The following is a 14,620-nucleotide window of genomic DNA, read 5'->3' on the forward strand; positions in this document are numbered from 1 at the left end:
TCTGTGCTCTGCTGGGGATGCACAGTAGCTGTCTGCTCTGCTGGGGATGCAACCAGCAGCTCTCTCTGCCTTTTTCCCGGATTCTATCCTACTGCCAAGGCTAAGAGGACCAACTCTATTCATGCAATTTGTGTCTCTTTTTCACAGATTGTTTGCTGCCATTAGGGGACACTGATTGAAGGTATGTATATTTCAGTGTGTGTGTGTGTGTGTGTGTGTGTGTGTGTGTGGGGGGGGGGGGTGTGGGGGGGGGGGGTATTTCTTCAAGAATTGTGTGTTGGCAGCAGGGGCGATTTTAGGATCTGGTCTTTAGGGGTGCCCAGCCCCCCGTGCTCACAGATGCACATTATTTCTCACTAATTGAGGCAAACTAGTACCTTTTATAAATTTTGGAGCCGTATTAGTTTTGCTTTGAGTAGTGTTTTCCCCTACAACATTCAATTTTGACTTCTTCATTTCAAAAGACTTGTGGCTCGACAGGGATAACAGAGAGCCTGAGACAAATATTGAAGATAACTCAACATTTATTTTGGGAGTAAAGAGTTAAAACAAAAACAAATGCTAGAAAATAAATAAAATGGTCACTAAAATAATGCACCCTTTTGCATAATATAATATTTTAAAAATGTGTTGAGCCAGGGGGTGCTGAGCTATCTCACGGTGGTGCCTTGGCACCACTAAAAATACCCGAGCCTCGCCCCTGCTTGTTGGTAGTATACTTTGTAAAAAAAAAAAAAGGCATGTTGACAACACTGCTTGTGTATGTTTTGGCAGAAAGATGAATGCAAGGAAGAAAGGTGGGAAGCCAAACAGAGGTGGGGGGAGATTTAACAAGCCAAGAGGAGGTGGTGGAGGAGGTAGAGGAGGTGGAGGGGGTAGAGGACGAGGAGGAGGTGGTGGAGGTGGAGGAGGTCGGAAAGGAGGAGCTAGTGGCTGGGATGAAGATGGGGATTTCAGCCTTGATCTTGGTCCCCGTTCCAGCAGGTATAAAAGCATGATTATGGAATTAAACGTTAGATAATGGAAGTTGTGACCTTTTTGTGACCGTTTTCTTTTGTTTGCAGATCTGGTAAAGGACGAGGCAGCGGCAGCGGTCCCGGTGGCAGCCGTCCCGGCGGCAGCGGTCCCGGTGGCAGCCGTCCCGGCGGCAGAGACGGGGTGCGAGGAAGGGGAGGTAACGACCGAGACCGGGACAGCAGAAGGGATCCAAGAAGCAGCGGAAAGTCTCTCCCGAGGTCCCTGGCGAGTACCAGGATTTCCTCAAACTTCAGTGGCGGCATCAAAGCGGAGACGAGCGGCATGCCCTTACAGAAGATCTTCATGACCAATGAGAACCAAGAGCAGCTCAAGGAGTTACTGCGGGAACTGCAGACGCAGGATTCTGAGGAGCCCTACGAGTAAGTAGATGTTTCTAAATCTGCATCCTTTCATCTGCTGGAAAAATAGTCCCTTCGAGTGAATTCCTGCCACCCTGTACGCCTCAGAGAATCGGACTCGGATTACTCTGGTCTGGAAGAAGAGGACGAGGAATTTGATGAACTGGATCCCCGTGAAGAAGGCCAGTTTTGGGCCACGAACGACGAGCCTGTGGAGAGAGCAGAAAGCCCCGAATACGACCCGGAAGTTGATGAGCGTCCCACCCCTGAGCCTGTCATCTCCTTATTCGCCATCGGAAAACTCTGCAGGTGATTGTATTTATTCTTTGGATGTTATACGTATCGACAGACTGTTTGGTGTGTATTTAAAGGGATAGTTCGCCTCTTTTGACATGAAGCTGTATGACATCACATATCAGCAACATCATTTATGAACATTTTCTTACACCCTGCTGTGTCCTGTGAGCAGAGTTCCAGCCTCGTTTTGGCGTTGACAAAAGTAGTCCGGCTAGTTGGCTGGGGTTTAAAAAATAAAGCGTTTTGCTTCTCAAAACAATATGCGTTCGAAAGAGTAATACATTTGCATCACAAAATTGTTCTCCAGGAAAAAGTCAGACCTCACAATCGCTTGGCGCTATTTTCTCTCCCTTAATATGTCGTATAACCTCTGTTTTCTCATATTTCTGCTGTGCAGGTATGGATTTGATCGGGAGCGCAGTAAGCAGGCGCTGGAGTCCGGTGGCGGAGAGTTCGGGGCAACCTTGGAGCAGCTGCTCCACGATGTTTTCAGTGAGCGCTACGGACAGAAAGCCGTTTCCCCTGACGGCGTTCAGGGGGTGCCGATGGACGAGTGCTTGAGTCAGAGGCAGGAGGAGGCTCTGGCGCTAGCCGCCATTTATGGGGAGCGCTTCAATGAGCGCATCGCCAACGCAGTCTGGAGAGTGACCCTGGATCTGTCGTTCCTCTCACACGATGCTGCCAAGAACGGAGGACAGACCGGAGGTCGACACGCGGGAGGGGCTGCCAACAGTCGGGGCATCTGCAGATTCTACCTGAGAGACCAAGGCTGCCGGTTTGGAGACAAGTGCAGGTTCAGGCATGAACTCCAAGGCAAAGAGAGGTCTGAGGCTGGTTCCTCAAACCCGCAGGGCCCGAGCCAGCCGGGCTTCACCAGCTACTCTCCTCCTGAGTACGAACTGGAGGTCCGCTTCCCCAAAGGAAACCGCTACCCTCACCAGGCGCCGATCGTGGCCTTCAGCACGAATGATGAGTCTGTCGGGGCCGCCGGGAGGCTCAGCGTCACGGAGAGATTATTCAGAGAGGCGTTGGCCGCAGCAAAGTCCAGCGAACCTGTTGTTTACACTCTGATAACCATGTGTGAGGATGAGGTGTGCATGAAAGAACTGTTGGCTGTCAGTCACCATAAATACAGCACACTGCCACCTGTAGTTGTAGCTCCTCCACCCTCTGTGGCAGCAGCAAAGAGTAAGAGCGTGAGGAGCAGCAGCTCCGAGGAGGGCAGGACTAACAGCACCACCAGCAGCAGTAATTACTCCAACAGCAGGAAGGCCGCCAACAGCCAGAGAACCGCAGATCGTAAGTCATCTAGATCCTGAAATTCATGCCATTTATGAAGTGTTTCTCACTGTGTAGAACTCAGAACTGTGATCGCTCCTGTCTTTTCAGTGAAAGAGACATTAGAGGCAGAGGAGCTGGATGAGAGAGAAGACGACCCGGAGGTTGAGGCTGTTCCAGTGGAGAGCGAGAGCTACGTCAACCTGAGGAAGAAGATGGTGAACAAGCACAACCAGAAGATGGACAACCTTCTGCAAGAAAACGGCAAGCTGTGCCGAGAGTTCCGGCGAAAACAGGTACAACTGACCAAAACGAATACATAGTTAGTGAATGTGCGCTTCAGCGCGGTGCACGTGTGTTGGTGACTTTCCATTCTTCCATTCTTCTGTTGATGTAGTCATCCAGACGCTTCAGATCCATGCTGGAGCAGAGGAGGAACCTGCCCGCGTGGAAAGAAAAGGAGAACATCTTAGATGTGTTGGACAGCTCGCAGGTGCTGGTGATCAGTGGGATGACTGGGTAGGTGACTTTATGGTACAATAATACCATTTTATGCTGTCAAACTGTCATCTTTGCTTTTTTATTTTTATTTTTTTATTTTAGTCGATGCAACTAAAGAAAATGGAGCAAATAATGCATCTTTGCAACAGGCTGCAGGTTAATTAAGTGCTTTAAAATAGAGTCTTTGCTTGAGTTGGGTGCAAATTTAATGTAAATGTACTTTATTTATACAGCCCTTTACAAACAATCCTTACGATGTACCAAAGTGCTTTACAGTAGGTAATAAATAAAGAGAAGAATAAGTGAAAACAAAAGAACTGTGAAAGCAATAAAATACAACAAAATGGAATAAGATAAAACTGTCATCATATTATATATAATCATATAAGGCTTGGGTTAATTGGCTTAACAAACTAGTTCCTCTGAAGGTGGTCAGCTACAAGCGCTGGAGTAAAAATGCATGAAAAAGCAGTTATTGTACAAAGAAAAGCTTCAGAAAGTCAAGAGAACTAATGATAAAGAACACCTGGCTGCTTTGAACCAGTAAAGGAACGACGGATGTCTTTAGACTTTTGTAGGATACTGAAAACGTGCGTCGATTTAGAAAATTTGGGCTTTATTTAAACTTTTTTTGCAGGTGTGGTAAGACCACTCAGATCCCTCAGTTCATTCTGGATGACTCTCTGAGCGGGCCGGCGGAGCAGGTGGCCAACATCATCTGCACGCAGCCTCGTCGTATCTCTGCCATCTCCGTGAGCCAGAGGGTGGCGCAGGAGCGCGCCGAGAGTCTGGGCAACTCGGTGGGATACCAGATCCGCCTGGAGAGCGTCAGGGTGGGCATACCTTCCACGTACACGATATGAAAATGCAAAGTTTTTCAGATTTGCATGATACTGAATAACTTCCTGCCTCTTCCTGTCAGTCGTCAGCCACCAGGCTGCTGTACTGCACCACAGGCGTTCTGCTCAGGAGACTGGAGGGCGAAGCCGACCTCAGAGGCGTCACGCACGTCATCGTGGACGAGGTGCACGAGCGGACAGAAGAGAGGTGAGATTACACACACGAGTCCACTCATCCTCAGGCTTTCAGCGTCGTCGTGTCATCTCATTCTTTCCATTTTACAAATGGTAAAATTTGTAAAATGGTTTACAAATCCCAGAACGGTTTAGGCCCAAAATCCATCTGTGATCTGTTCAGAAAATATAAAGCCAGCAGAGCTCTTAGATCCAAGGACTCAGGTCAGCTGGTCCAGTCCAGAGTCCAGACTAAACATGGAGAAGCAGCATTTAGCTGTTATGCTGCAAACAAGTGGAACAAACTGCCAGTGGAGATTAAACTTTCACCAAATGGAGACATTTTTAAATCCAGGTTAAAAACATTTCTGTTCTCATGTGTCTATGCATGAAATCTGCACGATATCTTTGAATTTATCTGGACTGTTGCTTGTCTGTAAATTCATTTAAATGATTTTATTTGTTTCTCTTTATATTCTTTTATGTATTTTTAATGCTTCTCCCACTCCCTGCTGCAATGCTTTTATTTTATGTGAAGCAGTTTGAATTGTTTGTATACGAAATGTGCTATATAAATAAATTTGATTTGATTTTGATTTGCCTTTCAGTGACTTCCTGCTGCTGGTGCTTAAGGACTTAACTGTTCAAAGGCCAGACCTGAAGATCATCCTGATGAGTGCCACTCTCAATGCCAACCTCTTCTCTGAGTATTTCTGCAACTGTCCCACTGTCCACATACCAGGTAACCCACCCCAGCTGCAGCTTGTGTTCTGCTGGTGCCTATTTTCCTCTCGCCCCTCCTAACTTTCGCCTTTTCACAGGACGCACCTTCCCCGTCGACCAGCTTTTTCTTGAAGATGCAATCGCTAAAACCAAGTAAGAATATCCAGATAAGTTTGTTTTCCCGTTGAGCTGTGTTGAAATGTGATACCGTGACCGTCCGTGTGCAGCTTTGTGCTTGAGGACGGCAGCCCTTACACGCGCTCAGGGACCTCCGGTGGGTGGGGCAACAAAGGGGGGCAGAGGGACGCGGTGGATGACCTGGGGGACGACGTCTGGAACTACATGTGTTTCTCTAAGAAGGACTTTGTGAAAGACTCGATCCCAGACCAGCAGCTGAACCTGCAGGAACTCACAGTCAGATACAAAGGTGTGTTGGTAAAAAAGGAAGCAAGACTTATTCTCCAGGATCTAAACCAAGTAAACTCTCATTAATTAACTCTGACGTTCCGCTGTGGTCATGTAGATACTAAGAAGTCTGTGCTTAAGACCATTGCTGCCATGGATCTGGACAAGATCAACATGGACCTGGTTGAGAGCCTGCTGGAGTGGATCGTAGATGGAAAGCACAACTACCCACCAGGTGAGGCTCACTCATCAGTTCTCACACCAGTCACAGGAACCTCTTCCAGGAGCCTGCACCCTCATGTGGGGCAAGAGCATGATAACACATCCCTCCAATAACAAAGAACAACCTCAGAGAGTGAGACTGAAGAGCTGATGGTGGAGGCAGAGGCCAGAAAACAGTGATTGTTTGGTTGGGAAATAACCTGAGAGGCAGTTAAGCCAACACAGTCGGGTCAGAGGGATGAACCGTTGCCAAGATTAAATCCATTTTTAGAGAAGACAGGAAACATTAGGGCTTAATTAATCTATAAAACAGAGGACTGATGTACTCTGAGACTCGAGGTGTTAATTGAAGTTATTTTGGCTTTCTGATGTTGAAATAAATCCTCATAGATTACAGGACTGCTTACATAAGTGTGCCTTTTAACAGACCTAAAATAGTAACTGGAGTGTAAACTTTATTTCGATGACTTTAAACTTTTTAATTTGCCCCCAGCAGCTGATGGGAAACATCAGGGGGCCCGGGGCCTCTGTTTGATCTACAGAAAGCATGGGGTAGGAAGAGTTTACTGGTTGGGAACCTTTGAGCGCTGAACACGTCTCGGGTTTGATATCCATCGATCTGCTAGCTTTAGGTTGCACCGCTGTAGGTCTTCTGACTGTTTGAGCTCAGACTGTGATGAGAAAGCAGAATCTCCTCGTAGCAGCATTTCTACAGCTGATATGACGCATTGAACGGCACGAGCTGTGAGGAAGATTCAGAGTGAGAGTTTGCTCAGATTGTGACAAGAAAACAGTGAAGTCGAAGCAATGAAGTGTCGGTGTCTGATCTTTTCATGCTCTAAGACCAAATCCAAAACCCCACAGAAATATAACGGTACTGAAGGCTGAAAGTTAGACCTCAGTGGGAATGCAACAGACAGAGAAAAGAGAGAAATCCGCAGACTGTTTGAGCTGTTTGTTGTTGTGGTGTCGGCCTGCAGGTGCGGTGCTGGTGTTCATGCCGGGCCTCGCTGAGATTAAGATGCTCTACGAGCAGCTGCAGTCCAACAGGATGTTCAACAACAGAGGCGCCTCCAGGTCTGTGTGTGTTTTTACTGTTGGCCACGCAGCGCTCCGTTCATAGAGAAGCAGCATGATGTTCTGGCTTTATCTCACGTCCATCAGGTGCACGGTGTACCCGCTCCACTCCACCTTATCCAACGAGGAGCAGCAGGCCGTGTTCAGCCGGCCTCCGCAGGGTGTCACAAAGATCATCATCTCCACCAACATCGCTGAGACCTCGGTTACCATCGACGACGTGGTGTATGTCATCGACTCCGGCAAGATGAAGGAGAAGAGGTAACCGCGCGCTGCTCCAGCCTCGGGTGACATTAAAGTAGATTTCTGGCTTTCTCCTTCTTAAATGGACACATTTCTAAGTCCAAGTCTGAAAATATTTTCAGGTATGACGCGACTAAGAGCATGGAGAGCCTGGAGGACTCGTGGGTTTCTCGGGCCAACGCCGTGCAGAGGAAAGGTCGAGCGGGTCGCGTGGCCTCGGGCGTCTGCTTCCACCTCTTCACCAGCCACTGCTTCCAGCACCAGCTGGCCGAGCAGCAGCTTCCCGAGATCCAGAGAGTTCCTCTGGAGCAGCTCTGCCTCCGGTAGATCCATCTGCTTCCTCTGCTAATACAAACAGACTTAATGCTGGACAACAGAGGCTCAGATCTGCCCTTTCTCTGACAGAATCAAGATCCTGGACGTGTTTGCCGAGCAGCCGCTGGAGCGGGTCTTCTCTCGGCTCATCGAGCCGCCGGCCATGGAGAGCCTGGACGCCGCCAAGCAGCGCCTTCAGGACCTGGGAGCTCTGACTGCGGACGAGAAGCTGACCCCGCTGGGCTACCACCTGGCCTGCCTGCCCGTGGACGTGCGCATCGGAAAGCTCATGCTCTTCGGCGCCATCTTCCGCTGCCTCGACCCGGCGCTCACCATCGCTGCCAGCCTGGCCTTCAAATCCCCGTTTGTAAGAAGCCGCTTTTCTTTTTCTTATGCGTATGATTGCACCAAAGGGACTTATTCTACAGAAATAACTTGGTCTGTTTCCAGGTGTCTCCGTGGGACAAGCGAGAGGAAGCCAACGAGAAGAAACTTGGCTTTGCAGTTGCCAATAGTGACCATCTGGCTCTGTGTCAGGCGTATAAGGTACAGCCTGCTCGTCTTTGGTTATACAGTTTCTGGTTATGTTTTATATCAAATCAAATTTATTTGTAGCTCATTTCATGTACAAAACAATTCAAAGCTTAACATAAAAGAAAAGCTTTGCAGAAGAAGCATTAAAAATATATAAAAGAATATAAAGAGAAACAAATAAAATGATTTAAATTAATTTAAAAACAAGCAACAGTCCAGATAAGTTCAAAGATATCGTGCAGATTTCATGCATAGACACATGAGAACAGAAATGTTTTTAACCTGGATTTAAAAATGTCTCCATTTGGTGAAAGTTTAATCTCCACTGGCAGTTTGTTCCACTTGTTTGCAGCATAACAGCTAAATGCTGCTTCTCCATGTTTAGTCTGGACTCTGGACTGGACCAGCTGACCTGAGTCCTTGGATCTCAGAGCTCGGCTGGCTTTATATTCTCTGAACAGATCACAGATTGTAAACCATCAGCAGGCTTTTAAAATCTATTGTGTGACTGACTGGAAGCCAGAGTAAAGATTTTAAAGCTGCTGGGATGTGTTCAGATCTCTTAGTCCGGGTTAAAACTCCAGCAGCAGCGTTCTGGATGAGCTGCAGATGTTTAATGCTCTTTTAGGGAGGTCCAGTTAAAAGAGTCTACTGGAGATGAATGCATGGATGAGTTTCTCCTGGTCTGTTTGGGAGAGGAAACCTTTAACGGATTATTTCTGCTTTGCAGGGATGGTGCAACGCCGCAAAGAACGGCAACCAGGCCAGCTTCTACTACTGCAGGGAGAACTTCCTGTCGTGGCGAGGTTTACAGGTCGGGCGGCTCTCAGATTAAAGTCATGAATAAATAGCTTGAGCCTTAAAGTGGAATTCACCTTTAGCCATCGTGCACTATTAACATGGATAATGTACTCTTACTTGGTATTTTACTTTAAAAAAAAAAAAAAAAGATTTTGCGTTATTTTGTAAAATTGTATACAATTACGTCTTGAGCCGTAATTTTCACTAGTGTACTGATTGGCTCAACTAACCAGAATGCATTGCGTGTAACCAGGCCGTTGCCATACCAACGCGACAAGCCGAAGCAACTTGCAGAGCGGAGAGACAGCGATAGAGACAGCGACATAGATGGATAGATAGATAGATAGATAGCACACACAAATATCTGACTACGGATAGTCCAGTGTGTCAAAATACATTATGTACATCCATACTGCCATCATTTGTATGTGTTCTTGCGCCCTCTTGTGTCATGAAGTAGAACTATAACTCATTAGAATTGTTGTAGTTTGTTATTTTTTCTTCCGGTGATTTCATGACGCGTCAAATCGCCATTTCTAAAAAATGAAAAGGTTTTATATTTAATATGAAGACATAATACCCAGTGGCAGCACATTTCACTATTATATTATGGTCAAATATAGCGATTGGGCACGATGTTGTTTAAAGGGTGAATTCCACTTTAAGGTAAATGGGGTGATTCTGGAAGATAATTTAAGTGGTGAACGTCCTGTGCAGGAGATCGCCAGCCTGAAGAGACAGTTTGCTGAGCTGCTCTCTGACATCGGCTTCATCAAGGAGGGGCTGAGGGCCAGGATCATCGAGCGCATGTCCTCAAAGGGCACAGATGGCGTTTTGGAGGCTACTGGTCCTGAGGTAACACACACACACACACACACAGGAACCGGTTATCTCATTTGAATCTAGAAGAAAATGGTGTGAAACTTAAGAAACGGTCTTCTGCTTCTCAGGCAAACCTCAACTCCGGAAACATCCGGCTGATGTCCGCCATGCTGTGTGCTGCTCTGTATCCCAATGTGGTCCAGGTGCACCATCACTACCTGCCATTTGAGTTTGGAAGGAAAAAATCTAAATAAATACAAAAACAAAACACCTCACGATCGATATCTGCGCTTTGCTTCCAGGTTCATGCTCCTCAGGGGAACTACAAGCTGACCAGCAAAGGAGCCATGAAGATGCAGCCCAAAGCCAACGAGCTCCGCTACGTGACCAAGAACGATGGCTGCGTGCACGTGCACCCGTCGTCCGTCAACTACACGGTGAGCTGAAACCCAAGGATCAGTGCTGGCTCCACAGATTAGGAGCAAACCGCTGCCTCTGTTCTGGGTTCAGATCTTGGAAAACCAGGATTTGAGCCTTCAGCTGTAGATTTAACGCCAAAGTCTTTGTGCCTCAGGTGCGCCACTACGACAGCCCCTACCTGGTTTACCACGAGAAGGTGAAAACCAGCCGCGTGTTCATCAGAGACTGCAGCATGGTGTCCGTCTACCCGCTGGTTCTGTTCGGGGGCGGTCAGGTCAACGTGGAGCTGCACAAAGGCCAGTTCGTCATCTCCCTGGACGACGGATGGATCCGATTCGCTGCCGCCTCGCATCAGGTGTCCAAATAGGCGTCTTTAGTTGTCAAACAACGTGGATGTAAAAAATTCTACACAAGTTAACTGGGATTTGTAAATGTGTGTGTTTTCCCAGGTGGCTGAGCTGGTGAAGGAGCTGCGCTGGGAGCTGGATCAGCTCCTGGAGGATAAGATCCGAAGCCCGAGCATGGACCTGTGCAGCTGCCCACGCGGCTCCCGCATCATCCACATGATCGTCCACCTCGTCACCACCCAGTAACGCACACAGCACGGAGCTCTGTTGTGTACACGTCATTCGTGCTCCTGCCACAGAATCCTCCGAATCAGCCGAGTGGAAAACAAAACTGAAAAAAGTTTAAGTTTGGGTTGGATTCCTCAAGAAAACTGGACACTTTAGAAGTGTGAATTCACTGTTTTTGGGGGCTCTTCAAATGAAATCTTGCTTTGACCGTAGAAAACATGTCTCTATGCAGGCGATCAAGTCTTTATATTTCCAATCTGCAGCAATACCAAAAGGTTTGGGTGCCTCGATGTTACTGGATGCGCAGTAAACTGGCACGCTGCTGATGTCGGATAGCATTTTTTGGTTGTGCGTCTCGCTCACAACTGAGAGGTTCCTTGGGTCCATATTGGATTTCTTAAACTTAAGTGACCGTGTGTCGGTGGGTATTTATGTGTAATGCATGACTGAGAGATCCAAGAGCTTCTGCATGATGTTCAGTTGTTTTACATTGGCTGAATGTATTTAAACGTGATGTCAGAGCCGCACTTCTGCGCTGTGAATGGAAGGGCTTTTTGTGGAAGTTGCCAAAGAACTTATGAATTTCACTGCACTAAGATGAAGATTAAAGTGGTGATGGCAGTCGGCTGGCTTTCTTTTTTCTATCCCTTCTTCTTTTCAGTGTAATGATCGACAGTGTTTGACCTCAGAAGCTCTAAGCTGTGACTTAATCAGGCTGATCGATGATTAAAACGTGGACAGCTAAACTGTTTTTTTCTTGCTGTACAGTGCCTTTACTAAAGCATTCACCCGCTTTGAGCGTTTCCTGTTTTGTTTACTTGTTATTAAGGGCAAATATGTTCACATAGGCTTTTGTTATGAGTTATTAAGGAATTCTCTGCTCGGGTGAGGAACAAAGTTCTGGAAGTTGGGTTTTAAAAGCCTTACTGAGACCAAAGTGGAGAAGTTTGGCAGCCAAAATGTCTCTGATTAAGACAGAAATGGGATCCAGCGAGCTGTTGGGAGGGGGTGCACTTAGTTTTTGTGAAGTAGATAATGATCTGCTGTGTTGTTGTTGTTGATCTGAGGTTGTATTTCTCTAGTTTTCATCCTTTTATTTTCTTTTAAGCGTCGTGATTATGTCAAACTTTGGAATTAAAAAGAGGGTGTCTGTTATTTTTCGCCTGACTGTATATTATATATGGAACATTAAATATGTGAACGGCAGCAGAGTAAGTTTGAAGGGGCTGGGCGTCTCAGATTCAGAGGAATTTGGACCTTTGTCACAGAGACCAGCCCCTTCATTCACACGTCTCTACGACAACGGCACATAAACAAATGCCATCTGGTCTGAGGATACTCGGTTGCCACAGAAACACCCAGTGCCAAGCCCAGAACTGGTAAGATCGTTGTAACTCGGGGATATTTCTAGAGCTTTTTATCCTAAATCACCGTTAAACGATCTGTTATTAACGTAAGAAGGAAAAAGTAATGGCTACATCATTCCTTTATGTCTGTCTTAGAGATGAGGAGACGACACCTTTCATGATGGTACAGTGTTTGATAGTAATTCAACATATTTAAGGTAATCAAACGTAAACTGAGAGAATAGCTTTTGATGTTTTTCGCAGCCAAACAAATCCAGAAAATCAGGATCCCACAAGAAGACTCGGACGCCAAAAAAACCCAAGAAGAAGTCCTCCAGTGCCAAATGTACCGAGAGTGAGGTGGACGCCTTCAGCCCTGCAGCCAGGGAGAACCTCTACTACATTTCCCACAATGCAGCACACTGCTTGGAGTTCAGAGGCTTTGGGTGGCCAAAACCGGCCAAGAAAAAGAAGAAAAAGGGAACCAAACGGAAGAAAAAGTAGATCTGAAATCCTTCAGGAACTAACAGCGGGGCTCAGGTGCTGTTTTGGCGCCATCTGGTGGATATAGTTGTTACGTACACCCAGTTTAAGTCAACGAGCCAAGACTTCAAATTTCACCATCTGCAACTTTATTATGAGATGAACGATTCAGAATTGTGTTTGTGCTCATACGACAAAATGTTTGGCAGTTTTTATTGACAATATGGAAACTTTTTGTACAATACAATGCATGTTAGAGAGCTGCTTTGGTGATAGTGATCAGCATGTTTAAAAATACGAACACCACACTGCATCATGGAGAAGGCCAGCGACCAAACTGGACTCCAGGTGGTCCCACCAGTTAGTTACACGACTCTTTAAATTCAGTCTCAGCACGATTTATCGTAGAAAAACAGGCAAACCTGCCTTTGAAACTAAAGGAAGAAACAAATCTTGTTCCAGGCACTGCTTTAATTTTCATATATATTTCACAAAATCGACCCCTTTATCAAACGCACACAAGGCGCATTAATAACCCTGTAAAATAAATAGTTTTCTCTGCACAGGACGTCTGCTACGGTCCCTCTTTTCTCACTCCGGGGGTTTCTTCTTGGCCTCCACGTCCTTCTTAAAGGCCTCAATTTTCTTGGCTATGTTGGGAACCTAAACGGGACACAGAACATGGAGGTTAATCCGGTCCAATGAAAGCTTGTTTTGGCTTAGAACATCAAACGATGTTTAGACAAAGTGTCACAGATGTCCACTTATATGTTTTTCTAATTTTCTGCACGTCTCCTCTCGGTAAGAAGCTCAAAGATCTGCAGGTCTTTGGTTCCCTCCACAGATGGGCGGCCTCTTTATTATCTCTACAGTATCTTTTCTCATTATGCTCTTTACTTTCACACAGGGGCAGGAAACAAAACAACCCAAAGTATTACAAAGCCCTCACCCAGTTAGAACACGGTCATGGTTGGGTTTTTTTCCCCCAGCAGGAAACAAAAAGGCACAAAAGTGAAAGGTATTGCTGTCACAGGCTGCTCACACACTCTTACTTTTTTATCCCAGTTAGTAATATCTGTAGGATGGATTTATTCCCTCTCAGTTATAAACGATAGTCCAGTGTTTTCTAAGCTGAAAGGCGATAAAATAGGAAGCTCTCAAGGTCCTCTCCTTGGCATTTAAAGAATCCAAACAGCTCTTATCGTGGCTGCTATTTCGATACTTCTGGGTAATTTTATCCAGTTAGGAACCTATACTTAAACTTTACTCTTGGGTTAGGGTTAGACAACTTTAAATAACTTTTATTTAGTATAATAACCCCTGGGAGTTCTTCCCAATTTGGGTTCATTAAACTTTGGGAAAGAGGAGGAGACTCTAAATAAGAAGTATACTTTCACAGGGTGGACAGATGATTATTACACAAACAATATCGACCTAAAATATAATTTTCAGTAGTTTTTTACATTAAGAAGGTTAAGCTTGGCTCTCCTAACAACTGGTGGTGATATTTGGATTTGGACCTTGGGTGATCTATGGAAAAAGATGACTCAAGAGGGGAGAAAGGTCTGACAAACACAGCAAGAAGTAAAGGAAAAAGGGTCAAATAAATTAAGTAGGGACGAGACAGTGAAACGTGTCGCTAAAGTTTGTAACAAAGAAAGTTAATGAGGTGGTGGTGTGAATAATAATAAAACAAATAAATCAAAACTGAAAAACAACTCACTTCGTAGTTTTGTGCGAGGTACATTCCCACAACATTTCCCAAGGTGAAGCCAGCCTGGAGAGAAACAAATAAGAGAAGATAGGCTGTTACTCACTATCAAGTAAATATCAAGTGGCTGCTAAAGAATTTAAACTTTTAATCAGGAAAAAAACAAAACTCAATTAGACCAAAACTAGCCCGTATGCATTTTCAGATATGCTAATAGGAGTCAGCATCCTGACCAAAAAGAACGATATTATGGATGACAATAAGAATTCAGCTTACCAGGAACTGCAACATGGTTGAATAGTTGTGGCGAATAAGGTCTGCACACACCAAACGAACTTATCTGTAGATAAAGCAGGAAGTTTCTCCGAAGTTTGAGGAGCAAAATCAACTAAACCATTCGGCTAACAAGCTAGCCTCTCACAACAAACGTATGCGCATGCGCGATAACACTTACTCTCGCGGTACTTCCGTGGCCAGT

The 14,620-nt window shown here is 45.8% G+C and overlaps 3 protein-coding genes across 3 annotated transcripts; 2 read left to right on the forward strand and 1 right to left on the reverse strand.

Annotated features, from left to right (window-relative positions):
- The first annotated feature begins 887 nt into the window (after nucleotides 1–887).
- On the forward strand, nucleotides 888–11,353 carry dhx57 (DEAH (Asp-Glu-Ala-Asp/His) box polypeptide 57). The gene is made up of 23 exons (XM_075471381.1): nucleotides 888–984; nucleotides 1,065–1,397; nucleotides 1,485–1,685; nucleotides 2,071–2,972; nucleotides 3,063–3,247; nucleotides 3,349–3,470; nucleotides 4,090–4,285; nucleotides 4,375–4,499; nucleotides 5,074–5,207; nucleotides 5,287–5,341; nucleotides 5,416–5,615; nucleotides 5,712–5,828; nucleotides 6,796–6,892; nucleotides 6,980–7,153; nucleotides 7,258–7,458; nucleotides 7,541–7,817; nucleotides 7,901–7,996; nucleotides 8,715–8,798; nucleotides 9,503–9,640; nucleotides 9,736–9,810; nucleotides 9,910–10,044; nucleotides 10,182–10,382; nucleotides 10,477–11,353. The coding sequence occupies exons 2-23, from the start codon at nucleotides 1,300–1,302 to the stop codon at nucleotides 10,618–10,620; spliced, it is 3,957 nt and encodes a 1,318-aa protein (XP_075327496.1). The 5' UTR covers nucleotides 888–984; nucleotides 1,065–1,299; the 3' UTR covers nucleotides 10,621–11,353.
- Nucleotides 11,354–11,902: 549 nt separating this feature from the next.
- Nucleotides 11,903–13,485, forward strand: smkr1 (small lysine rich protein 1). The gene is made up of 3 exons (XM_075472458.1): nucleotides 11,903–11,981; nucleotides 12,107–12,132; nucleotides 12,213–13,485. Exons 2-3 carry the CDS (start codon nucleotides 12,127–12,129, stop codon nucleotides 12,450–12,452), a joined length of 246 nt encoding a protein of 81 aa, XP_075328573.1. The 5' UTR covers nucleotides 11,903–11,981; nucleotides 12,107–12,126; the 3' UTR covers nucleotides 12,453–13,485.
- On the reverse strand, nucleotides 12,631–14,571 carry stmp1 (short transmembrane mitochondrial protein 1). Its single transcript, XM_075472459.1, has 3 exons — nucleotides 14,419–14,571; nucleotides 14,155–14,208; nucleotides 12,631–13,094 (listed from the first exon to the last, which is right to left on the reverse strand). Exons 1-3 carry the CDS (start codon nucleotides 14,431–14,433, stop codon nucleotides 13,023–13,025), a joined length of 141 nt encoding a protein of 46 aa, XP_075328574.1. The 5' UTR covers nucleotides 14,434–14,571; the 3' UTR covers nucleotides 12,631–13,022.
- Between the last annotated feature and the right edge of the window lie 49 nt (nucleotides 14,572–14,620).

The sequence above is a fragment of the Odontesthes bonariensis genome, chromosome 8 (genome assembly GCF_027942865.1).
Source record: "Odontesthes bonariensis isolate fOdoBon6 chromosome 8, fOdoBon6.hap1, whole genome shotgun sequence".
Lineage (NCBI taxonomy): Eukaryota > Metazoa > Chordata > Actinopteri > Atheriniformes > Atherinopsidae > Odontesthes > Odontesthes bonariensis.

What these genes read in the sequence shown, in the direction of transcription:
- stmp1 (XM_075472459.1), bottom strand. An exon ending in ACCTCGCACAAAACTACGAA is followed by an intron (nt 13,095 to 14,154) that starts GTGAGTTGTTTT and finishes TGTCCCGTTTAG; the next exon opens with GTTCCCAACATAGCCAAGAA.
- dhx57 (XM_075471381.1), top strand. Translation starts at nt 1,300, where the DNA reads ATGCCCTTACAGAAGATCTTCATGACCAATGAGAACCAAGAGCAGCTC. An exon ending in TCCCACTGTCCACATACCAG is followed by an intron (nt 5,208 to 5,286) that starts GTAACCCACCCC and finishes GCCTTTTCACAG; the next exon opens with GACGCACCTTCCCCGTCGAC. An exon ending in TGGCCTTCAAATCCCCGTTT is followed by an intron (nt 7,818 to 7,900) that starts GTAAGAAGCCGC and finishes GTCTGTTTCCAG; the next exon opens with GTGTCTCCGTGGGACAAGCG.